General features: G+C 33.6%; 4 protein-coding genes and 1 long non-coding RNA gene across 5 annotated transcripts; 3 read left to right on the forward strand and 2 right to left on the reverse strand.

Annotated features, from left to right (window-relative positions):
- Positions 1-417: 417 nt before the first annotated feature.
- On the reverse strand, positions 418-6,265 carry ERp60 (disulfide-isomerase A3). Its single transcript, XM_075313375.1, has 5 exons — positions 6,038-6,265; positions 2,047-2,134; positions 1,637-1,989; positions 1,451-1,564; positions 418-1,385 (listed from the first exon to the last, which is right to left on the reverse strand). Exons 1-5 carry the CDS (start codon positions 6,190-6,192, stop codon positions 620-622), a joined length of 1,476 nt encoding a protein of 491 aa, XP_075169490.1. The 5' UTR covers positions 6,193-6,265; the 3' UTR covers positions 418-619.
- Positions 6,266-14,524: 8,259 nt separating this feature from the next.
- On the forward strand, positions 14,525-15,428 carry LOC142241664 (proteasome assembly chaperone 2). Its single transcript, XM_075313452.1, has one exon. It carries the CDS (start codon positions 14,585-14,587, stop codon positions 15,314-15,316), a length of 732 nt encoding a protein of 243 aa, XP_075169567.1. The 5' UTR covers positions 14,525-14,584; the 3' UTR covers positions 15,317-15,428.
- Positions 15,429-16,730: 1,302 nt separating this feature from the next.
- MFS12 (Major Facilitator Superfamily Transporter 12) lies at positions 16,731-20,160 on the forward strand. The gene is made up of 3 exons (XM_075313449.1): positions 16,731-16,881; positions 18,307-18,983; positions 19,278-20,160. The coding sequence occupies exons 1-3, from the start codon at positions 16,833-16,835 to the stop codon at positions 20,004-20,006; spliced, it is 1,455 nt and encodes a 484-aa protein (XP_075169564.1). The 5' UTR covers positions 16,731-16,832; the 3' UTR covers positions 20,007-20,160.
- Positions 20,161-21,765: 1,605 nt separating this feature from the next.
- Positions 21,766-23,019, reverse strand: PIG-X (Phosphatidylinositol glycan anchor biosynthesis class X). Its single transcript, XM_075313451.1, has 4 exons — positions 22,802-23,019; positions 22,604-22,736; positions 22,393-22,541; positions 21,766-22,328 (listed from the first exon to the last, which is right to left on the reverse strand). The coding sequence occupies exons 1-4, from the start codon at positions 22,921-22,923 to the stop codon at positions 21,947-21,949; spliced, it is 786 nt and encodes a 261-aa protein (XP_075169566.1). The 5' UTR covers positions 22,924-23,019; the 3' UTR covers positions 21,766-21,946.
- A 2,341-nt stretch (positions 23,020-25,360) lies between these two features.
- On the forward strand, positions 25,361-25,869 carry LOC142241058 (uncharacterized). The gene is made up of 2 exons (XR_012723468.1): positions 25,361-25,599; positions 25,657-25,869. It is a non-coding gene; the product is annotated as an uncharacterized LOC142241058 (long non-coding RNA).
- Positions 25,870-26,409: the final 540 nt, after the last annotated feature.

The following is a 26,409-nucleotide window of genomic DNA, read 5'->3' on the forward strand; positions in this document are numbered from 1 at the left end:
TACCTTAGGTATACCAAACGTTCACTAGGAATGCGTAGACGTGGGAACCTCTTCCTCAACATCATGGAAACAATATCAGACTATGAATAAACATTTTTTACTATTCTCCTTCTTTTGCTCCCCGAGCGGCCTTAAAAACATTCTATTGTTCCCTATTCGGGCTTTGCTTTCGTGGATGAGAACAGTCAGAGTGAGAAATACCAAATAGGTATACCGATCCCACTGAATGCATTATTAAAATATAAAATCAAGGTATGCAAAATTGCTTCCATCTTTACAAATGCTAATACTTTCAAAGCAAAGTTATTTGAAATAAAGAGTTGTAACTATATTAAGTCGGTAAAATTAGACTACTACCATAACTTAAGTAGGAAGGTAGAGATAAGAAAAAGTATATTATCCTTAAAAAAAAAACAATTATTTTATAATCTGGAACACTTTCATTCTCATTTTTATTAATTTAAATCTGCTTAAAAAAAGATTCTTGTTTACACATTAAATGCTATGAAAAAACTACAGAAGTGATTGAATGTATTGCGAAAATTCGTGGAAAAATGGAAATGTAAATGAAGATTTTCCCTTATGGTGTTTTTTATATAAAATGTAATTCTATTATAAATTAAAGCTCTGTCTTTTTAGGCTTACCGCTGCGGTCATAGCCTTTGAGCTCGTTAGTAGAATGCTTAGATATAAATTTAATAAAATCATCCACTTCACGTCCTTCGTTGTAAGAGACAGGTTTATTTTTGGAATCCTTAGGAAGCCAGAAAAGTGTTGGGAAACCACGAACATTGAATTCGGGAGGTACATCATTGGCTGTTGCATCCATTTTTGCAATTACTACATCCTCATTTTGTAATTTTTCTGCTAGTTCATCATAGATGGGTGTTAACTTTTTGCAATGTCCACACCAAGGAGCATAGAATTCAATCAACGTATCCTTGCCATTGTTCATGACTACTTCATCAAAGTTCTTGGCAACAGCTACCTTGACAGGAGCACTATTGTCTTCTGGAATGGGTTCCGATTTGATGTAAGGTTCTAATTCGCCTTCAAGTAACTTTTCAGCAAAATCGCGCAAGTTTTCGACTGAAAATTCTTCCTTAAGGGCGTATTTTAGATTTTTAGCATCACGAGCCAAAATGACGGGTTTTTCTCCAACAAAATCATATCCGTACTCATTGAGTTCATGTTGAAAGTCGTCCTTAGCAGAGATAGCAAAGTTCAGTTTGCCAGCAAACTCCTTGGCTACTTTAAGTACACGGTTTCTCCAATAGTTTGTACCCTTTACATTTTTCACATAATCGACGGAATAGTATGCAGTGATTAAGGGATTTTTGAAATCACGAACAGTTTCTTGTGTACGATGTCCGACCAATCCATGGCTATTATAAAATAATAAAAAAAATTATCCTTGAAAATAATATTTTTAAAAGCTGATTGTACTTACAAATTGTCTTTTACAAAAGTACTTAGATCAGACTCTGATGATCCTTCGAATTTAGCTGTATTTTCCTCGAATTTATTGCTTAAATGGGGGGCGCGAATGAGAACAATAGCATCTCTGTAAAATTAATAGCAGTTAGCATATAGAGAAATAAAAGAAATTGTATACCAAATTTAATGCAATACTAACGTTTCTCCCGCCTTTTCCAATACATCGGAGTTGCTGCTATGACCAAAACGATACTTTTCACGATTCTTGTCAGCGAATTTCAAGAAAGTTTTGGCAAGTTTTGAGTCTATGTCTTTGAAATAGCCGAAAATAGTTGTTTCCTTGGCACCAAGGAATTTGTCTAAATCAGCGACAGTAGCAATGTCCTTAGAGGCGGGACCAACTTGGGCGCGCATGAACTTAGCAATGCCAGCAGCTTCACGTGGTCCATTATAATCCTGTGAGACCTCATCGCCCTTAAATATTTTCAAAGTGGGATACCCGCTAACAGAGAATTTATTACATGTTTCCTTTCCACCCTCTGTACAGTCGACCTGAAAAAATAGCTTAATATTATCTAAATACAAAACCCACATTATTGTGTATAATACCTTCGCTAATGTAATTGGGGGATCATCGTCTTTAACTATTTCAGCGGCCTTGGCATATTCAGGCTTTAACCGTTTACAATGTCCACACCTTGAAAAGAGAAGCGTCAATTGCGAATAGTTAATATCGTATTCTTGATACGAAGTATAAAAAAACGGCTACAACACAACAATTCGAATAGTAGTACTTTTTAATATGTTACCCAAAGTATTTTCAAGAACCACAAATATTGTTTTTCATATATTCTGCTAAATGCGACCGGCATAAATTTCTAGTGAATTCACTTAAGTCTCATTTTTAGAAATAATCAGATTGTTGATCAAATACAAATAACATTTTTCGTTTTTGTTATGATAGCCCATGTTTTATTGTAATCGAGTTTAAAATATAGCAGACAATGTTTGCAGACAATGTTTGCTACTACAATGACTGCTTTCTATAATTTATCAATATGTTTCAGAAAAATTTTCTTCTATTCTTATGTTACTAACAAATTTGTTTATATGAGCCATAGCATATTAAGGAAGGTATTTTCAGTATTGCAGAAACAACAATGTCATTTTGATTATCAGTCAAATTGAAACATTGCTCAACAAGTGGGAAATATAAAACAGGAAATTTAGGAATTTATCCATGTTTGCTTCGAAATATGGTTACGGTTCGCAAGAATAATTGAATTAATTCATACCATCAATTATGAGGACAATTTTTTCGTATCTTTTCTATCGGCATTTTAAAGCAATTGAATATTTCATTTTTTTTTGTATACAATATTTTTATTTTTAATTTCTATTTTTTTTTGTCGCAATTGTCAGTTACAAGATTGGCCGCTCATTGTTAAGATACCTCAAAAAGAGAAAAAAATAAATTCGTGTAGATGGTAGAAACAGAATATTTAATTGAAAGATATGCAATCATATATAATCTTCTAGAGATTATTATTCCTTTTCATAGGAGTAATTATGCTTCTTGCGAGCCCATTTTAGCAATTTTAAAGGTGGGTATTAAGTTCGAGTTTAGCTAAATCGTCATTTTTTCACGATTACTTTTCTTTAATAATCCATATTAAGGAATACAAACTTTGTGACAATTTGCTTTGGGCTATTGCCCATCAAGTTATAATAGCATTTGCAACAAATATGCATAATTGTATGCCTTTTTTTACTGATTTCGTTTTCACTTTAGCGCAAAACTCGAACTTAGTACTCACTTTAAGACTTTAATAAATTGAATAATAACAATAACTTTAATCTAGAATTTTCAATTTGCCTACATACATTTAATAATATCTTGGATTTATTTTTAAAATCCTTCCTAAATATGCCTTGGGATGTAGCATTTATATATACTTGAATTTTTATTTATATTTACTTGATATTTCATTTGATTTTGAGTTGATGCTTAAAAAAGAAATTTTATTTAGAAACTTCTATTTAGATCGAATGGACCATTAAAATAAGGCTTTGCTTCATAAAAAACCAATGATGTTTAGATGTCCTACATAAATTTTACATATAGATAATAGACAATCTTTCCGTGGTTGTAATGCAATAAAGTAATAATTTGAAAAATGTATTCCTTATCAGACAAAAAATTCGAGTCCAAAATGTGTTTGTTATCATGTGCAGTACGATGTACAATGAGTTTAGATTCCTAGAATGTTCCTCATTTTTATCTAAATATAATGTGGAAACAATCTCCTAAGATGTTTCGAAAAGTTGAAGCAATGGTTTGAAAGTCATAAACCTATGTTATCAGTGTATGTAGCCATATCAGCACAAAAAGCAGTTTTCTAACAAATATGAGGTATTGAGTTTGAGCTAAAATAAAAACTGTGTCATACTTACACTGTGAGGCAAAATTCAACTTTTTGACTCCAAACAAAAAATCACTTAGGAAAGTAATTTCTGCATTGCTTGCCGTTCATCTTTTATGAGGCTCTACATTTTTTTCATCAAATTGATTTTGGGCACTTTTTTTGGCAATTTTCGTATGGCCATAGTTCGAAAAATGCTGCGAATTCGTTGTAGCTCTTGATTCAGCTAACAAAAATGCTGAATACGAACGAATTGCAAAAAGTGCTCAAAATCGAATTTGGCGGCCAAACTTTAGAGGCTCATAAAAGACGAACGGCAACCAATCTTGGAAAATCCAGATATCACTTTTCTCCTCTCATCGAGTACTTTCGGCTGGGATAAGAGATTTTTTTGTTTGGATTTTTTGTGTTGCACTGTGTTATCGAAAGACAAAAACCATGTTTTCCAAGTAAGACGTTATATCGGGCAAAGGCATATTATTGAAAATTTAAACGTGTTAGTTACGAGTTTTTGGCAACACAAAACTTCGACAGCTAATGAATTTGTATCAGCGGTATAAAAATGCATTAGCTGTCGCTACTGTAGGGCCAACTATGTGTGAAACCAGTAATACTGCGAAATGTTCTTGGCGTTGTGCCAAAGCTAAGATAAACCCCATTGACCTTTTGAATGCATACGGGTATGTTACCCAGCACGGAGGTTCCCGCTTGCCATAGCGACTCTCCTTTAAGAGGCAGTTTAAGTAATAATGGACCATATTTATGTAGGATATACTTAGATACTTATTTTTTTTTATAGGAGATACTTATTCAAATTTCAGCCCTCATGGAGCAATAACTTATTACGTTTAGCAAATATATGGATGATATTTCCATTTATTTTGGCAGCGTACTATACTTCAAAAAACTCTTTAAGATATCACAATGGATAGCCTAAGTGAGCCTGCCACTTTAACCTAAAGCCTTTAAGAGAGGAAAAAATGGGGAATAAAAGTTTGAATTGGAGGGGAAATACTAAAATTCATGTGGTTAGACAATAGTTCTAATTAGAATGTGGTTCTGTGCTGGTTTCACTAAATAGTTTGGTTTTCTGTAGTACTCGCAAAATTTCAACTTTCAAACTTTCGTAATTACAAAGACTTCAACTTGGATTTAGGTTGATCAGGTTTAGGGCTGTCATTCGGGATTCGTCCCAAAATCCCGGGATTTTTGGTGCTGTAAGTGGTAATTACTCAGATAATATAAAGAGTCTCAACAAGTTTGGGATCCAAAAACAAAAAATCCCGAGATCTCCGAGTTCAATATTTTGAAATCCCGGAATTTATAAAACTCGATACCGGATGATCAGGTTTCTTAAGTTTATGGTCACACTAGACAAATATTTGACCAAAATGAGTGGATACTAGTTTCGAAAAATACTCCTATCGTGACGTTATATACTAAATATTAGTTAAAAATTTTTGCGAGTTTGACTGTGGATGGATTTCTGTCAAATATTTGCCCGTAAAGGTGGGTATTAAGTTCGAGTTTAGCCGCTAAAATCGTCATTTTATTACGATTACTTTTCTTTAATAATCCATTTTAAGGAATATAAATTTAGTGAAAATTTGCTTTGGGATATTCCCCATCAAGTTATAATGAAATCTGCGACAAATATGTATAATTTTATGACTTTTTTTACTCATTTAGTAGTTTGTATTCCTTAAAAAGTATTATTAAAGAAAAGTAATCGTGAAAAAATGGCGATTTTAGCGGCTAAACTCGAACTTAATACTCACCTTAAACTCGAACTTAATACCCACCTTAAGTTACAATTGCATCGTTGTACGTGAATGTGGAAATAAGATTATTAAACGGAACTACCTGATAAGTATTTCAATGTGAAAACGTCAATATCATAATATGGACCATTATATACTTATATTCCGATATGTCATGGGTTAATATAAAGTGAAATTGCAAGTTAAGTAACGTTGTCAGGTCGGTTACACACACATGGACATAAAAATATGTATATTCATTTACAATCATTAAATAACCTTGCTCCTTATGTATTAAAACGTTATAATAAAAGAAACAAAGGATAGAATTTCTACACTATCAAAATAGCAGAGATGACGTGTATCTTAATATCTTCTCGCTTAAAAAAGCCGGACTGAAAAAAGTTAACGACTTACCAAGGAGCGTAAAACATGACTAAGGTCGTCTCATGTGATGCCAAAGTGGACGAGAAATTATCATCCGTTAACTCCAAGACATCACTTTCTGCTGCATGGGTTCGGTATGACCCCAATGCGATGATGGTACACAAAATTAAAATTGATTTATACATTTTGCCTTGCAGAAGTAATGTAAGCTGTTAACTCCTCAACGCCCAAACACACACAACACCGGCAAAAGACAAAGTGATTTTCTAAAGATGTAACGAAGGCCACGTCAGAGTTTAGATAGCAGCAAGTTATTTGAAACACAATCAAAGCGCCTACGCCGTTCAGACTATAACTTTATCCGGATGGAATTTTGTGCGCTTTACAGACTATCAGTTATTCCGGACGGATTGTCGGTGTTTGCAAAGAATCTTATGGGCTTTACAGACTATCAGTTATTCCGGACGGAATGTCGGTGTTTGTAAGGAATCTTACAGTGTGTCGGATCGATACGACTTGTCGGCGATGACTAAATAATCGGTAAATGTGTTATCGATCCCATAAACATGCAGAAGTATCGATTATGCCTTCGGACTTAACTTATAATGTGCACAATATATGGGATAAGTTCGACACGAGCACTGTCGTCCGGAATAACTGATAATCTGTAAAGCGCATTACAGTGTGTCGGATCGATACGACTTGTCGTCGATGACTAAATAATCGGTTAATGTGTTATCGATCCCATAAACATGCAGCAGTATCGATTATGCCTTCGGACTTAACTTCGACAGCTACCCTGCCAACATTTTTTGAATTTGGGGGCGCTTCTGAGAATCCCCAGTACGTCGAAAACAATCATATACGATATCAAAAACTCGTCGGAAAAGCGCCGTCACTATTGAGAAGTTGTACCACGCCAAGTTACTACAAAAAGGTTTCGCATGAGTGCAATTATTAGGTGCCTTTATAGATCAATTTAGAACGACGCCAATAAGAGACCCTCCAAACAATCAGAAAAAGCACATTTTAAGATAGTGGTAAAAGAATCATTGTGGTCGAGTAAAACACGTTTGTTTAGATATTTATTAATTTGATTAATCATTTACAAATTCTTAAAAATGTTGTTGTTTTTTTATTTCAGCTTAAAACCATACATTGACTAAACTACAAGAGTAGCTTAACCAACAGAGGAAAATAATGTTTGTCAAATTTATTTGGGCAAAGCCCTATAGACTGCAAGATGGTTGGATGGACGCACGTTTCGGAATTACCACATTCCTCATCAGCATCCTCTACTTGCAGCAAAACTATCAACCAATTATCAGAATAAATTCAGGCAGTTTATTAAACCCAACAAAAACCACACTTGAACCCTCCGAAAAAAGGTTTTACATTAGGGCTGTTTTCTTTTTGCACTGGATAGAACTTTTGTATGGCAATCGTTGCACTGGTGTTCTATCCAGTGCAACTATCAGTGCAAGTCGCACCAGAGTCACCATTATATGCGAATTTTGTAGTTGTCAAAATATGAATTGGCAACTAACTAAAATACTGGGGAGGAACACATCTCAAGTGAATGTCACATACTGAAAAGAAGAAGAAACAAAAGCAAATGTAAATAAACAAAACAGAAGTATTTGTTTCAATTTTGTTTCACTGCAACAAAAACAGGAATATGTATCGAATTATGTAGAAATATATAGTGGCCCAACTTTAAATGTAGCGTCTCTAACAACTTCCAATAAAGGAACTCTCACGGAAGTGACGGTTTCATTTGGACATTTCGTCAAAGGCCTTCTCTGTATTTCGTGAGACTCACAATAATTATGGAGTTCGAAAAAATTTAACCGCGCCTTAAATTTTTACAAAAACACCTTAAATGGCATGAGAATCAGTGAAATGTGTTTTATTTTCCTACAAATCAAAGTTTAAATTGCATGGCTCGGGTGGTGGAAGTTTAGTACGAAGGTCCAAAGAAAAGTCTTAATCCAAGAAATAAAAACAGTTCCTTCAATAATGGTGGGGGGTAATATTATGGTCTGGGGGTCGTTTTTTGGACATGTTATGGCTCCGATTTATAGAGTATAGAGGGCACTATGCTTTTGGAAATCTTCAAAAACAGTTTGTCCCATGTAATATTACCATAACAATCACGGGAAATACCGTCTACATGGATTATTCAGTGCGATCATGATCTCCAGCACTCGTATAGTGTGCTAAAACAACTTATTTCTACTGAAAAAGTGTGTGTACTTGTACTCTATGTTTCGAATTCAGGCCAATGTCGTTCCTATGTTTAATAAAAAAATAATGTATTATACCCTTCATTGTGGACCAAATTCATTGATACCATCTCAAGTTTGTTGCGAGCTATATAAAGGTTGATATTCCCATATGCATGAATTTGAATCTGCACCGATTTGGACAAAATTGTATACACTTCAACAAAATCTATGTATCTATGTATGTATGTATGAATATTTGAATCTAACTTTATGGGACGAAACATAATTTTAGTAAAAAAAATAATAATAATAATAATAAGAAAATCTGAAGTCTGGCGGGGCAGACTATAATATACACAACTTTGTATTTAGATCCACATTTTGATAAAATCTCAATCCTTCAATTTTGTTGAGTGCTTTGTATTTGGACAATGTATATTGTAATACTTCTATAAAGAGTGCGACGCAGGGTATACATTTTTAGGCAATTTCGCAAAATTGAATTTATAATCGGTCGAAAGATTTATATTAGAGGTTTTTTAAGAATCAGTGACCATCAACACGAAATAACATTATATGAAAATTTACTATAGAAATACATTTTCAATAAATATGCTAAATTTTGAGAAAATTTTCTATAGAAATAAAATTTTGACAAATTTTTCTATAGAAAAACAAGTAAGGAAAGTCTATAGTCGGACAGGGCCGACTATATTATACCCTGCACCACTTTGTGATCTACATTTTCGACACCATCTGAATTCTTTCAAATTTTTTGAGTGGTATATATAAAGATTTATGTTCCCATATACATGCATTTAAATCTGAACCGACAATATATTTAAGACCAAAATTCTATTGACTTAAAATTTATGTCGGCTAATGGCCTGGGGTGGAACACAATGTTAGTAAAAAACAAGTAAGTAAAGTCTAAAGTCCGGCTGGGCCGACTATATTATACCCTTCACCACTATGTATACCAACATTTGTGTTACCACCTTAACTACTTCAAATTTGCTGGGAGCTATGCAAAGGTTTGCATTTCCAGATACAAATACTTATAATGAAGAGAATATTTGTACAAAAACACTAGAATTAAAATCGGCTATCACCATGGGATGAAACACAATGTTAGTAAAATATGAAGCGAGAGAAATTTTAATGCAAGTGTACAAAAGGACATTTATGATTTATCAGGCGATACATATGTATACCAAATATAGGAAAATTTTAGTAATATTTGCAATTTTTGCTACTCACCAGTGGCGATTTTAAAAGGATATTGGTAGATCTCGCCAAGATATGTGGTCAAGTGTGGGTTGTAACATATTATTTGGTCAAGTCGAGCGACTTGGAGCCTTATTTAAAAATCAACTGTTCTGTGGAAATTCTGGCACTACAGGATATGACTAAGATATGAGGAAATCATCACAGAGTTTTGTCTAAAGTGTGGGAATTTTGGTCATATTTGTAATAACTGGAAACACGAATATATGGGGGTTTTATCTAAATCTGAACCAAATCAGATCAAACTTAACACACTTAAATATCTAAAATATTAAAGATTTTAACCAAATTTAACACACATAACGACACCTAAATCTGAATCGATTTCAATCAAATTTACCAAGCATTGCTAGAATGTTAATTCTACTCTCTGTGCAAAACTTCACGAAAATCGGTAGTAAACTTTGGCCTCTGTTGTCATATGAGTCTAAATCGGACGAAAGATATATATGGGTGCTATATCTAAATTTGAACCGATTTCAATCAAATTTTGCACTCGTGACTATATGGGTTATGTTTGAGCAAAATTTCAACCAAATCAGGGTAAAACTCAGGCTGAATCCATATAAGTGCATATCGGACGAAAGATATATATGGAAGCTATATCTAAATCTGAACCGATTTCAATAAAATTTGGCACATTTGACTATACTACCAATTGTACTCCTAGTGCAAATATTATAAATTATATAAATTATTTTATAAATTATTTTATAAAATTTTATAAATTATTGTTCATTAGGCCGTGAAGTACAAAAATATAACAGCAGACATCTACTGCTGTTTTTAGCAGACTTTTTCTATGAGTATACTGGAAGTCGAGTCTGAATTTGGAAAATAAAGTTGTTAACTCGTTAACAGGACATGCCTTTTTTTGAGTGTACACTGCATAATTTTCATAAATAAGGAAATTCGGTTCATCTCCCAAACCTATACCAAGGATACCCTTGCTTATGTTTACTAATTCGCATGGGGTGGTTTAGGGTATGATATAGTCGGCCCCGCCCAATACCGATATGGACCAATTTTTGTATGGTTGTTAGAAACCACATACTAACACCACGTACCAAATTTCAACCGGATCGGATGAATTTTGCCCCTCCAAGAGTCTCCGAAGGTCAAATCTGGGGATCGGTTTATATGGGGGCTATACGTAAAGTAATGCGATATGGCCCTTTTCCAATAAGATACGACCTATATCAATAACAACTTCTTGTGCCAAGTTTCAAGTCGATAGCTTGTTTCGAACGGAAGTTGGCGTGATTTCAACAGACGGACCGACCATCATCGGGTCGTATTTTTTCCAAAATGAGGCCGGTCAGGCAGTTACTGTGAATGGTGTTCGCTATCATAAGATGATAACGAACTTTGTATGGCCCGAATTTGCCACACAGCTAACGAAACAATGGCTCTTTTGCGCAACAAATTTAATGTCCGTGTTATCTCACGTAATGGCAATGTCAATTGACCGCCAAGATCATGTGATTTGACACCGTTGGACTTTTTTCTTTGTGGTTATTTGAAAGAAAAGGTGTACGTCGATAAGCCAGCAACAATTCAATAGCTAAAGGACGAGATAATTCGGCACATTAACGGCATAGAACCTCAATTATGCCCCAGCGTCATCGAAAATTTGGACCATCGGATGGAGGTGTGCCACCGAGGTCGCGGCGTCTATTTGGCCTATAGTTTGTTCCATACATAATTGAGTAATACGAATATATCATAATAAAATAATATTACAATAATGTCCTAAATAGTTTGTGTTTTATTCAAAATCAACATCGGCCCTTGAAAATTTAACCACCCTATTCTTTATGGGGTCTTAGAGCAATTTTTCGATCTGTTACAAACGGAATGACAAACTTAAAAAACCACCATTTTATGGTGGAGGGTATAAAAATAGCATTTGGAATAGTTTATAATAATAAAATTGCCTTCTTCATCATTATTTAGAAAATATTCACCAAGACAGTATGATTTTGGTTTGGATTTTGCGGTAAAATTTAAAATTTTCATGAATTTTTTAGATATTTACGCTTCATTTGTGTATAATTTTTCTATTCTTTAGTTAACCCTCTAATGCCCAATCCCGCCTTTAGGCGGGCTTCAATAAATAAGGAAGCTTTTAGTAAAACACACCTTAACACAATAAAAATGGGTAAAATAAAAAGAAAACAGTTGGAACTGTTCAAGAGGCTTTGCAGCATATACTGAATTTTACCTATAAAATTTTCTTGTTTAGTTTTCTTGCTTTTGTGTCGTTAACATTAAATATTTATTCAGATGGCCAAAAAATTGGGGCATTAGAGGGTTAATTATACAAACATAATCCAAAAATGAATAAAGTTAAGTTAAGTTGCTGAAGAAATAATAATTCCGATAACTAAAATAAACCTAATTTTTTTAATGGTTACATTTTCTTAATAAATTTTAAAATAATAAAAACTTTTGTCTTACACTTTTCGACATTTTTTATTTTCACGGCGAAAGCTTAGGGAAACCTTGAAAATAAAAAATGTAAAAACAAGTGTAATGAAACTTAGTTTTTATTGATGGAACCATGAACGCCTAAATGTTTTTTTTCAAATTTAAAATTTTTGAAAGAAAATCTTCACTCCAGCGCCTCTAAAATGGGATTTCGTGATAAAGACTCCTTGTTCCAACAAGCAAACACCTCAAACACACGGCCTGGGATGTGAAAATATGGCTCCTTCACAACACTAAATATCTCAAAACGCAACCACAAAGCCCAGGTAGCAACCCCATTGAAAACTAGGATCTCATTTGGAACCGTGGATCGGACAAAACCAAATTTCATCTTGGACAGCCCTTAAAAAAAGTGTTACAAGAAGAATGGGGCAAAATCTCTCAAGAAACGTGTCGATGCCAAGACGACTGGAAGCCATTTGCGCTAACAAAGGGTACTATTCCAAATACTAAGTGGACCAAAATAATGTCTCATACAATGTGATTACTGATACGACGAATACTTTTGTGAGCTTTTTTTTGTAGTTTTTTGATTTAATGATTAAAAATAATACAATAAAATTAATTTCACGATTTTTGTTTACCTTTTGCTGTTATGTATATCCATGGAAACATTTTAATAAAACTTTTTCATATAAATGTTAAGCGGTTTGCGATTTCAAGATATAAAAAAGAATATTTTTGTGAGTCACTGTATATGTTTTGTTTTTGTTTTTTGTATGACTTGTTTTATGGTCTAAAACAGCAAGAAATCCCTTTCTCAACTAAATATACAAATAAACTTGCGATATTTGTTTGTGGCTGGTGGTGGTGATGTTTTTCTCTGCCTACAATTATTGGTATTTCGTTCCAAAGAAAAACTTATAAACCAAGGTGGCTATTAAACCCAAGACAAAAGGCATCAGCCATGACTTCACTACGATTCCTCGTTCTTTTGCTCAGTATTCCATGTGGGTTCGGATTTTTCTGGAACATTTGTACGCTCTTCAGCAACTAGTTAACCGATTTTGTATTGTTGCATCATTTCACGGGCATATGAACTGTGACCAACTTCTTCGAAATTTTCTGTAGCATCTTTACCAGCTTGTTCGGTCAAGACTTCTTCACCACCAGGATGCTCATTGAGAAAAGGGGTCACGTCATACACGTTGTTGTGGATTATGAACCAATTCTTTTCTTTTGTAATATTTTTGGCAACTTCGGCGTGGGTAAATTATTTTACATTTTGCGATGACATGGTATTAAGTTGAATTATATTTCCTGTGGTATTAAGTTGAATTATATTTCCTGTATATTCTCTCCCTCTTGTGATGGCTGGCCGAAGTCTGTAATTCTACGTTAACTAGGCTTTTGTGATTTTGATGCAATTGGCATATCCATTTCTATACCACACATGCTTGTGGTATTAGCCACTTGTAAATCCACCACTTGAGCAAATTCCCATATTTCCACGCGTTTGGTTGATAAACATGACGCACTGAATCTGTTTCCACGCACGTAGCTGTTGCCAGCAGTCATTTGTTTTTGAAAGGCAAGCAGCAAATCCTTTAAAATTAATAATCACTCTTTCGTTTTTGGTACACTTATTTCTATAAATTGATTATTAAATGTATACCCCCTATTTTTATTTGTAAACAATAACTTTGATTTTGACATTTGACGACCAAGTGTTGCCAATCAAAATCGAAATTTGAACTGAAATTTTTTTTGCGTTTTATTTTAGCACTGGTTATCAGTGCAAAAAGAAAACAGCCCTATTGATAGCCGGCTTATGCCGAAATAAATTCGAAACAAACATATCTCTTTTCCTATGCCACTGTCAAATCATCGATTTGAATTCACGTGGCTGGGTTTATTTTGAGCGTGCCTTGTCGGCGATGACTAAATAATCGGTAAATGTGTTATCGATCCCATAAACATGCAGCAGTATCGATTATGCCTTCGGACTTAACTTCGACAGCTATGCGCTTACAGACTATCAGTTATTCCGGACGGAATGTCGGTGTTTGTAAAGAATCTTACAGTGCGTCGGATCGATACGACTTGTCGGCGATGACTAAATAATCGGTAAATGTGTTATCGATCCCATAAACATGCAGCAGTATCGATCATGCCTTCAGACTTAACTTATAATGTGCACAATTATGGGATATGTTCGACACGAGCACTGTCGTCCGGAATAACTGATAGTCTGTAAAGCGCATAAGACAAAAATTTTTATTAAATGAAATCCAATTCAAGTAGATATTTATACATATAATTGGACTTAAAAAATAGCATAAATATTGCTAAATAAATCAAATCAATCAATGAAAAAAAATATATATGGGTATGTTCGACACAAGCACTATCGTCCGGATAAATTTATAGTCCAGACGGCGCATTATCGTTCGCAAAAATTTATAGTCTGAACGGCGCATTTCGTCAAAATGGCATTTGTTTCTCAAATTATCATTCCATGCGAACATCATGTATTTCATATCATTTGGCCACCCTAAATACCAAATGAAATAAAAAAACATAGTCATTCCTGGTATAGCTAGCAGCCCAACATCAAAAGACACAATACGTTATGTTGATTCAACTACAGGATATTAAGGAGCAGGATTTAACGGAATATACCGTTATTGTTCCGAGTGTTTGTATAGGGAATGCGGCGCAATTAGCTTGCGATTTGTTAATATCCTCGATGAACTTGAAAAGAATTGGTTCGATTTCACATCCAGCCCTAATTCCAATTTACGGTCCCAGCGCCTACCAACATGATTCACATAAAAGCTCTGCTTGCGAGCTATATTCCTGTTCTACAAGTCGTATTGTGGTTTTTCAATTTCGATCTCCCTTTATATCCCGCCACATGTCCTCATTTCATAAAGAATTATCTCAATTTGTTGGAAAAATTTCATCCAGAGTGATAATACTAAGTGGAAGTCTTGGATTTGAAAAGCGTATCATAGATGCTTGTCCTTACGAGTATAAGGCAAGCGATATATTTAAAGAACAGCATGCCGACAATCTTAAGAATATGAAGTGGAATGAATTTAAAGGTGAAACAATATTTGGAGGAGGTAATGGTCTGCAATTGTATGAAGCTTTGGTCGAAATGAAGGTGCCTACTATGATACTCTTCCGTTACTTACTTGAGGGGGACAACTCTACAGACGCGAGATTTATACTGAAAGAATTGGCAGAATTATGCGACGGCTTTCTCAGCTTAAAAGCAGACAATGGCGGAATGCAACTCAAGGTTCCCATATCGTGGAAACTCTTGTTTGGAAATGATATTCCCGAACTTATTTTTTAAAGGTTATCTTAAGATATTTGGTACATAATAGATTTATAAAATTTTTGTATGATATTTGTTTGCAAGTGGTGGGGAATAAAAAATTTCAATGTAAACATTACTTGAAGAAAAACTGTTGTCCCAAAAACCTGACTATGATACATCACGAACCTAGTAGACACCTTTCCAGAAATTGAATTCGGGGAAATTTTAGTACCAATTGAATTTAGTGATCTATTAAAATAACTTCCGATTCAAATTTCTTTCAACGATAATGTTAAAGATTGAAAGCAGCGTTGAGAGTTTCTGAACCGATCACGTTGGTTCAGTTCGGTATTGGTAGCACCTTGGGTGTTTTAATACTATGAGTGAGTAATTTCACTCTCATGCACATCTTTATTCATTCACAACCAAGAATGAAAAATTTTACTAACTCACGAACGGCAGAAATGATTAACAAAAAGCTTCATTCATTGTTTGCTAAAACAGCTTATTTGTTTAACTCATATATTAGAAACGAATTTTATTTTGTCCAAAAAGATGTCTGGAAGCTGAAAAATATATATTTTTCAGCTATGTCTATTAAGTAGAGAAAATGTACTTAATATTAATGTTTGATATAAATATACTATAAGAAGGTTTATATACTAGAATATGGGTCAAGTACATGAGATAAAATCGATCTAAATTAGGAAAACTGAATATAATATATGGCTACTAGTCGTTACTAAACATAAGTTCATTATGATACTATTGTTATATCGCTTTCGTTTTCTACAATAGCCCCTTAATTATATTTATTTTCACTTAAATGACATGTGTTTTGGGACAATTGAGTTAAAACAAAGACTATACATTTTCAGCGCCCTAAACATTATATCCACTTTTTAGTGGCAATACACTATTGTTGGCCTCATTTGGCTTACTGTATTGTACTGATAAATTGACAACCAGAATAATAATTCACTTACTTCAAATTAGGATAATGGATGCTTGTAAATGTGAAAACTAGGTTGAGTACAAAACAAAAGCCACGGCTACAAGACTATTTATTATTGTTCGTTAGAATCCGGAGAAGCTTTGGAGTAAATGTTGATATTTATTTTATTTATTCATTATTAACCATAAATTGATGGAATTTTCCAAGAGTAATACTCCAATTTCTCTTTATATGATGCGTATTATTGCCATTTAATTATTAATATACCAAGTCACAAAGATTAATTAGGGTTATATTATGTAGATAAGAGCATTCCAAGAAGTAACTCCCTTTATAGGCTGGCAGCGAAAGGTTTGTAGCAATAATATGTGGTAAAGATGACTTAGAGATAATCGTTAGGTAGAAGCATATGAGTTTTGTCAATAAACTTCCTAATTGCTCATAAATGCACTTCTAATTGTTTAATCAGTTACTAATTTCAAGTGCTAGATAAAAAGGTGAGGTAGTAGAATTAGCCATTTCAGTAAAAGACAACAAGTGGGTTGGAAAAGAACGACTCGTTTTTATTAGCAAATAACTAGCCACACAATAGAAACCATGGCCGCTTTAACAAGAAAGAATTCATCCGTCAATGTTATTGAAAAACGTGAGTGGATATTTTGGTTTTTATGAAGTGATCCCTAGTGTGCGATTACATGTTTAAAGTTTTTAAATAATGTGGGCAGAAATTATTCATTTTAATAAAACAGAAACTATGTTGAAGGATCTCACATTATCCAAGTGAAGGAATAAGTAACTCCAGTCTTTTCTGCACGTCAAGTTCGCAGTACAAGTGAAACTGCAAAAACTTTTTTACAACTAAGATGCGAAACTATATTAAATATTGTTTATGTGGAATTGTGCTACATAATATACACATTCCCCATGAATATTAGAACTAGGAGGAACTCCTCTCATATTAATGAGGACAACCCAACTCAGAGACAATTTGTACCGTTTTTACGGTCTAGTTCAAGTGAGTTTTACAGTGTGTAATATAGGTTTGATTTGTTGAGCTGAAATACTTGCAAATCTCATTGGAAAGATTCCTTAATTACGCGTCAGTTATTATCAAACACAAAAGTGGGAAAAAAACGAAAATATTATGTGTTTGTCAAAACTTTTCATAACTATGAAGGGCACAATCCAACACATGCTTCTTTTAAATTAATTTTGAAAAAGGTAACCGTGAAAAAATGACCAACTAATTTGTATTAGCCCACGTTGTATCAGCAGACAAAGCCTTTACATGAGGACTTCTTTCTATGCTAGTTTGTTATTAATCAACCAAAATGTTATATTGAAATTCATTTAATGATATCTTCACATTGTTACTGTCGATAAAATGACAATTTAAGTTTTAATCCATATGACATAAATATGTTCACTATCAACGTTTTGCATTACCTTTAAACGACAATCATAAATTTATTAACGGTCTCATTTTGTTACTTTCATAGAAACCCGTGTACAAAAAATACAAATAGGTGTCAGCAATTAAATATTTGTAGTTATTGTAGCCACTTGAATTTTAAGGTATCAGGAGTATAAACCTACTGTGTACAGTTTTGACAAGGAGTCAACACCCATAGCAAATATACAAAAACAGCAAAAAGCCGACTGACAAAGGGAAAGAGCAGATTGAATTTAGTTTACATTGAATATCCTTACTTTACTTTTTAAAACTGAACTACAAAATACGTTCAGCAAAGGTTTAAATGTATGTTATGCCTTCGTCAAGAAAATCTGATTTTGCGGTTCCATCTTTCCGTATACGCAAGGGGAAAATGCCAACCCTTGTACACGGCTGCTCCCTAAAGTACGTAGGTGATAACATTTTATACAATCTTACAAATAACCAGCGATCTCACTTTTCCTTTAAAAGGATATTATGAAAATGTTCCAAGAAGTTTTTTAAATGGAATATAATCAATTATTCTTCCCAACTCCTTAGCGGGCTTTAATTATATGTAATTAGTGCAATCACATAAACTTTTCATTATTAAACTAACAATTGTGTTTTTATTTACAGCCAATATAATTGGAATACGTCATTTCCAGGCTTTATTGTTGTTTCTTGGAATGACTTTTGGCTATTTTTTACGTGTAAACATATCCGCAGCGATTGTACCTATGACACAATGTACCAATGTTGTTAATTCATGTTATGATTGGGATTCGTCAACAAAAAGTATAATTCTTTCCAGCTTCTTTTGGGGTTACGTAGTAAGTCAGATGCCGTCCAGTCTGTTGGCCAAACGCTTTGGAGGAAAATGGGTATTGGGGATCGCTACTGCCATCGGTTCAGTCGCAACTTTATTCATTCCTTTATCAGCTACCAACGGAGATTGGGTTCTTGTGTGCATTATGAGGGTTATTATCGGATTTACCCAAGGCAGTGTCTATCCTTGTGTTCACACACTATTGGCTCAATGGGTACCACGAAATGAGAGAGGGTTCTTGTTAACATCGGTATATTCAGGAGCTCAGTTTGGAACAGCATTGCTTTTAGCTGTCAGTGGTACCATGTTCGACTCATCAATGGGATGGCCAAGCATTTTTTACATCACAGCTGGAGTTGGATTCCTATGGGCGGGAAGTTTTTTAATATTTGGAGCTGATACACCCAGAGAAACGAAATTCATATCGGAAGCAGAACAGAAATATATCGAAACTTCCACAGGCAGTGCCCTCCACCAACAAGAAAAGGTAAGTTAATCTGAAATAATTAGTCTCATATTCCATGCAGTCACCGCAAAGATCATTTTAAAAATAATTTTAAAATATAGACAACACATTTTAATGAAAGTACTAAGTAAAGTGAACAATTTTAAAATTTGGTTATGTAACATGAACAAAAGCAAAAGTCATTGAAAGAATTTTCAAAAAATATACAAAAAAATTTCAATCGATTAAAAAAGCAGTAGACAAAGTTTGCCACTTTAGAAGAATTTTTTATATAAAAATATTAACATTATTTTTAATTATCTCAAACATTTTTAGTCTTTGCCTATTCCCTGGAAATCTATGTTTTCCTCCTCATGCTTTTATGGATTAATTGCGGCCCATTGCGGATTTACGTGGGGATTTTATACTCTTCTGACTGAAATTCCAACATATATGACCAATATTCTCCATTTTAATGTTAAAACAAACGCACTACTCTCTGCACTTCCGTATTTTTTTATGTGGTTGCTTTGTTTGCTAGTCAGTCCCATAGCTGATGCTCTCATCAATCGCAATGTTATAAGTGTTACAACATCGAGGAAGATATTCAACACGATTGGCCAGTGGGTCCCTATGTGCTGTCTTATAGCATTGGGTTACATGACAGAGGATGAAAAGATTTTGGCCATCACTTTACTTACATTTGGTGTGGGATTCAATGCGGCGTCATTTTGTGGCTATCTTGTAAATCATATGGATCTTTCACCAAATTTTGCGGGTTGTATGATGGGAGTAACCAATGGACTCTCAAATCTTTTATCAGTCTTTGCCCCACTGGTTGTCGGAGCTATTGTAGTTGACGAAGAAAGTCCAGAGCAATGGCGAATCGTATTTTTTATTACTGCAGGTGTTTATCTTGTTTGTAATGGATTGTTCTTGATATTTGGCAAAGCAACAGTTCAACCTTGGAACAATGCGGGCCTTTCAAGCAGTACTACAATACTACCCAATACTTCTTCACGAATGTCGATAGCCAGTGATACGTCTTACAGGAACACTAAATAGGAATCATTTTTGGAAATGTTTAGAAAATAAGTCTTAGGTATTAAATACAATATAATCGAACATTTTTATCAATTAGTATAATTATTACAAATGTGCCATTCGAATTTCATTTCATTTATTTATTTATATAATCGATAAAATAATACATTTTTAATTTTTGGTATTTATATATTAATAATTTCCGAGGTATGTACATGGATATAATAATTAGTTGAAAATGTATTTTGATACATTCGATTCTATTCATACTAAAATACACGTTTTTTGTTCACTCAAAAGAAGTGTGTTAAAACAATAAAAAACACAAAATTTGCGATAGGCCCTATGTTCAGGAAAACAACGTAGACGATTTTGATACGCCCATATAAATAATAAATATCGAACATATTGATCGAAGCCTGTTTACGAAAACTTTGGATTAAAATATTAATCGCTTCAAACTAGTCACCCGGTTGACTGTTAGCGATAAGAGTATAAGTATTTTCAATGTATAGTAAGTTATTTTCTATTATTATTATTTTTTTTTTTTAATAAAAATAGTAACTGATAAGAAGGTTAATCGTCCATTGTTGTCTTAAGGTGGGTACTATGATCGTGTTAGCGATGCATATTTTCGCTTTTCATTGGATAAAATGTCCGCGATACATCCTTTTCTCAAATTTGCTTAAATAAAACAACATGCTCTCATTCCTTTCATTTTGTATATCGATGTGATATGGGTGTAAATATTCACATATATAAAACGAAGTTTATACCGTTGTTAATATGTAATTAATTCATTATTAGGATTATCTTCTACTAGTTTTTATACGGCTTAATTTGTAATTAATTTATTATTGGTGTGTATCTATTGCTAACGTAATTTTTTCATATCCATCCATAGCATAGCCATACATATATTTTAGGTTACACCCAAAGAAATTTGTTAGTAGGGACAGCAGAAAAGTCTGCTGAAAAAGGGACAGCAGTCACTGTTTGCTGAAATAGCAAACATTCCCTGCTATTTTTTAAGCTCGATTACACTAAAACATGTTTTATTTTGGCTAAAAAAATAAAAATATCAACTTTGGAGCTATCCTAACATAATTAAAACAATATTTTATGAATATCTATAGTATTTGACCAAAAATCTGAATATTTATCGAATTGAGGCATAACAGCAAACAAAATGTTTGCTGATCGTATTTAGGAGCTTGTAGGTATATTACAAGGCAAAAAATATACCAAAAACTACTTTTGGTTCTTTAATATGGTTTGGGGAAAAATTTATAACCTAAAAATTTTATAAATTGTTGTTCACTTGGCCCTGAAGTACAAAAATATAACAGCAGACATCGACTGCTGTTTTTAGCAGACTTTTTTCTATGAGTGTAGTTTAAGTGGCAGCCCGATTAAATTTCAGGCTCACTTAGACTATTCAGTCCATTGTGATACATATATTTTAGTGGGATATTCAGGTATAATCTTTCAGTCTTCCAGGTGTTGGTATAATTTGCGTATTTTGTAGTACGACGACCAATGGAAGAAAGCGTAACTAGCGTGTTTTTTCGGTTTTGCTTACATCATTTAATCCAATTCATTAGATTCTTTGGCAAAACGTTTCTTCCTAATACGAACTATAGCACAGTTCAGGGCATTCAAATGCATTTTCAAAAGTTGCAAATACCTCAGATAAGTGGCATCTTCAGTTTTGCATTATATTTTACTTGATCGGAAATAAGAAATCCCCACACCCACATCTATATATAAATAAAAAACGTTATTTTGTATGCGACATTGAATATCGATCAAGCACAACATTCATACACACGAAACACTTAAACTTCTCGTGTACTGTGTATTGTAATTTTTATCACGTATAATAAAATTAATTAAGAACAATTACAAAATGACTAATGAAATAATAACATAACTACATATATGCATTTATTTAACAATTACTACTTGATTTTTTTCTGCAATAGACGCTGTTCATCCAATTTTCCATTAATTAGCATCGGAATGTGCCTTGTTCGAAATATGGTCCACAGCGATACTATCCAACTAAGAATAATGGTTATGTAGAGCACAGTGGGATGAGCGCTGACATTTCCTATAGGTATCTCCGCATGTAAAGACGATTTTATGTGCAATGCGATTCTAACATTTTTCCACTTGCACACATGCATATCGTCTTTTATGATGGCGGGAACTGTATCATCTAAGCAATAATTTGAGTTCGATTCTATTTCTAATTCACGTTCTACTAGAGTTTGTTCCTCACGAATGGGGCAATTTATGTACATTTCTGCTGGTGCTATAAGATCAACTGGTATAAATGAACTGCAGAGAAAATAAAAGTGGATGAAATCATGAACGCATAATAAACAATTGGTAAGGTTCTCACTTTTCATCGTTTGGTGCATGGTAACGAAAGTGTATGGGCAATGTAATAGTGTCAGATACTTTCGTAGATCCTTTGACGAAAATTTCGAAATCGCTAGATTCCTCCGTTGGCTTTTCGATATCCACAAACCGTGGATATATGGTATTAAGCTAACCATTATAAATAAAATTACAGAATAAATAGCAAAACAAACCAATAATCGTTCCATTACCTTTTTCTTTCTTGAGAGATCCTCCAGTTGGTCCACACTTATGTACACAGATGCTGGTAGAGTTTGTTTTAAAATATAATCACAGTTTTTTCCAGCCAGTGGATAATCGAATTGCACTGTGTAGATAAGGTCTCTGAAATGAGTAATCACAAGCCCATTGCATTGATGTGTGTTTATGTGTGCCATACAATTACGCACCTATGAAATCCTCCATCCCTTAGTTCAACTCCAACAATTGGCGTTGTTAATAAATCCTTTTGTTGATTCGTCGATGGCATTATTGATAGCACAAAATAAGCAATAATCAATGACTCTCTCATTCTCTCATATTCTTTATATCCTTTTAATAAAAGCTAATAAACATTTTACGACACAGGCCAAAACACAACACAGTCACACAGCTGATCGAATTTTATTAATAACTTCAAATGAAATGCGCTCCATCGTTACCCCTCATCGCACCGATAACGAGTTGGAGCGCTTTTCCTTTAAAATTGGAACGTATAACATAGTACAATTATTTATAAGATAGCTTTATGCGCCTTGCAGAATATAATTTTATCCGGAGGACATTGGTCGTGACGAACATATCCCATATAAGTTAAGTTCGAAGGCATAATCGATACTGCTGCATATATATGGGATCGATAACACATTTACCGATTATTTAGTGATCAAGGAATTGTCGTATCGATTGGACACATTGTAAGATTCTTTGCAAACACAGACATTCATTCCGGAAGAACATAGGAATTGTCGTATCGATTGGACACATTGTAAGATTCTTTGCAAACACAGACATTCATTCCCGAAGAACATATACTGTGTAAGACGCATAATACATCAAAACATTATTATTGATGTTGTATGTGTTACAAGCGGGTAAATGGAGAAAATGGCCAAAAATCTTGCACACAGTTAAATGTATTCTTCAATGTCAATATCAAAACGAAAATGTTACAAACACCCATGGTACAATAATTCCCAGGTAGTTGCAGTATTACAAAAAAACAAACCCAACAGAATTCAACTACATCCAAACGTCAGTTTTGTTTATAATTTTAATGTTAGTATACTAATGTTAGTAACTACCTATGTAACCAGTAGCAACCAGACATATTTTTGACAATAGTAACCTGTGGAATGTAAAATGTAACCAATAGTAATAAGACATGTTTTTGACAGTTGGATGTGCTCAGCTGACTGTGATGCAGTACCTTTAGTAGTTTTATCATGCAAAAACCTACCTCAAACATACCAAGCGTTCACAAGGACTGTGTATACATATCTGAAAGCATTAGCAATTTGCATCGGCTCAACCATGAAGAATTAAATTGTTTAAAGATAGCGTTACCAAAATAACCTAAAATTATGAGCTTAAATCTATTTTAGCACACGTTGTCCGACTTGTCTAGTTTTTGAAAGTTCATATATTTTTCGATTTAGAACATCCCTGCCAGCATTTCAAAGTTCCATTTCAACCTCATCGTTACCACAGACTCGTAAATGTCACTTCAACCATCATGAAAAGGTACATCAAAAAGTACATGCAAGTAATTTGCCATCCCTACTGTTAAAAAAGCCATTTTTTTTTGTGAAACGCCAAGCGCAACCAGCTTGTTATATTTTAATTAAATAAAAACGAAAATAAAGTTCTGAAAACATAGATTATACGCTTAAAATTGTGAAAGGATATTGGTGAACAATTTGGTGATTTTCCAAATGGAATAAAGTGATTGTTTTTCAGATATTTTACAGACACGCTGCCTCCATGGAATAAAAACACTGGTTGATAGACGCAGCAACATGTAACTCGCTACTTGTAACTCAACATCATCATTAATGCCAAAAATTATGTTAAATGTAATGTGATAGTGGTATAAATGTTATATTTTTAAGAATTTGTAAATGTTTAATCAAATTAATAAATATCTAAACAAACGTGTTTTACTCGACCATAATGATTCTTTTACAACTATCTTAAAATGCACTTTTTCTGATTGTTTGGAGGGTCCCTTATTGGCGTCGTTCTAAATTGATCTATAAAGGCACCTAATAATTGCACTCATGCGAAACATTTTTGTAGTAACTTGGCGTGGTACAACTTCTCAATAGTGACGGCGCTTTTCCGACGAGTTTTTGATGTCGTATATGATTGTTTTCGACGTAGTGGGGATTCTCAAAAGAGTCCCCAAATTCAAAAAATGTTGGCAGGGATGAAGTGATGTATATTTTTTGTCTGAGAGATCTATTTTCGGAGATACGGCCGTGAAAGGTTTTATTATGGTTTATATGATTATGTCTTATATTAGGGCTGTTTTCTAAGCCGTGAAGGACTAAAAGAAAACAGAGTACTCGCTTATCCAGAACATCTCCAAAAATATGCAACACTGTCATCAGCTGTTTAAAAACAAACACAGAAAAGAAGTTAAATCTTGCATTTTTAATATATCCCAATAAACACAAGATGAGCGTTTTTCAAATGCAAAAACTTTTCAGTTTGAGGGTAAATATAATTTTCAACATAAATTCAACTTGACTTGAAATAGCTCATCTTCAATACATCTTCAAATTGTTTGCGAATTACTTCCAATTTGCCAAAATGTTGACGAAATCTTTGAAAAAATGTTGAAGATAATATGAGAAAACTTTGACAAAACACTACCTTAAAATGCAACGAAAAAACCATGTGGTTTTTAATACTTATTTGTGCAACGAAGTTCGTGGTCAATCCCTGCCAGCATTTCAAAGTTCCATTTCATCTTCATCGCTACCACAGACTCGTAAATGTCACTACAACAATCCTACTGTGATGGGGGGCAGCATATCATAAAGTACAAAATGTACTTCATACATGTATTTTGCCATCACTACTTTTACAAAAGCCATTTTATTTTTTGTGAAACGCCAAGCGCAACCAGCTTGTTATATTTTATTTAAATAAAAACGAAAATAAAGTTCTGAAAACATAGGTTTTACGCTTAAAATTGTGAAAGGTATATTGGTGAACAATTTTTGATTTTCCAAATGGAATAAAGTGATTGTTTTTCAAGTATTTTACAGACACGCTGCCTCCATCGAATAAAAACACTGGCTGATAGACGCTGTAACATGTAACTCGCTACTTGTAACTCTACATCATCATTAATGCAAAAAATTATGTTAAATGTGATGTGATAGTGGTATAAATGTTATATTTTTAAGAATTTGTAAATGATTAATCAAATTAATAAATATCTAAACAAACGTGTTTTACTCGACCACAATGATTCTTTTACCACTATCTTAAAATGTGCTTTTTCTGATTGTTTGGAGGGTCTCTTATTGGCGTCGTTCTAAATTGATCTATAAAGGCACCTAATAATTGCACTCATGCGAAACCTTTTTGTAGTAACTTGGCGTGGTACAACTTCTCAATAGTGACGGCGCTTTTCCGACGAGTTTTTGATATCGTATATGATTGTTTTCGACGTACTGGGGATTCTCAGAAGCGCCCCCAAATCCAAAAAATGTTGGCAGGGATTGCAAGAAATAAAAAAATGGAAAATTTTAGACAAATAACCAAATAGTTTATAAAAGTAGGTAAGTGAAAATAATAAATGAAATAAAACTTTAAGGAAGTCACTAAATGTATATCTCTTTGCAGAAAACTAAAATTATGGATTCTACGTTCTTGAAAACATTAAAACGCTGACCGATGAAAAAATGGTGGACAATTAACTGGAACTGCTTCAAAAAGTTTATAATAATTGGTACGTCAATATGAAAAATTAAATCAACACTTTAGAGAAGTCACTAAATTTAAA

The sequence above is a fragment of the Haematobia irritans genome, chromosome 5, assembly GCF_050003625.1.
Source record: "Haematobia irritans isolate KBUSLIRL chromosome 5, ASM5000362v1, whole genome shotgun sequence".
In the NCBI taxonomy this organism is placed as follows: domain Eukaryota; kingdom Metazoa; phylum Arthropoda; class Insecta; order Diptera; family Muscidae; genus Haematobia; species Haematobia irritans.

Coding starts and splice junctions, on each gene's coding strand:
- ERp60 (XM_075313375.1), bottom strand. CDS start 6,192: ATGTATAAATCAATTTTAATTTTGTGTACCATCATCGCATTGGGGTCA. Junction 1,990..2,046: donor CCCCAATTACATTAGCGAAG/GTATTATACACA, acceptor CTATTTTTTCAG/GTCGACTGTACAGAGGGTGG. Junction 1,565..1,636: donor TTGGAAAAGGCGGGAGAAAC/GTTAGTATTGCA, acceptor TTAATTTTACAG/AGATGCTATTGTTCTCATTC.
- LOC142241664 (XM_075313452.1), top strand. CDS start 14,585: ATGTTGATTCAACTACAGGATATTAAGGAGCAGGATTTAACGGAATAT.
- MFS12 (XM_075313449.1), top strand. CDS start 16,833: ATGGCCGCTTTAACAAGAAAGAATTCATCCGTCAATGTTATTGAAAAA. Junction 16,882..18,306: donor CGTCAATGTTATTGAAAAAC/GTGAGTGGATAT, acceptor TTTTATTTACAG/CCAATATAATTGGAATACGT. Junction 18,984..19,277: donor CCCTCCACCAACAAGAAAAG/GTAAGTTAATCT, acceptor AAACATTTTTAG/TCTTTGCCTATTCCCTGGAA.
- PIG-X (XM_075313451.1), bottom strand. CDS start 22,923: ATGAGAGAGTCATTGATTATTGCTTATTTTGTGCTATCAATAATGCCA. Junction 22,737..22,801: donor AGGGATGGAGGATTTCATAG/GTGCGTAATTGT, acceptor TACTCATTTCAG/AGACCTTATCTACACAGTGC. Junction 22,329..22,392: donor CATGCACCAAACGATGAAAA/GTGAGAACCTTA, acceptor TTTTCTCTGCAG/TTCATTTATACCAGTTGATC.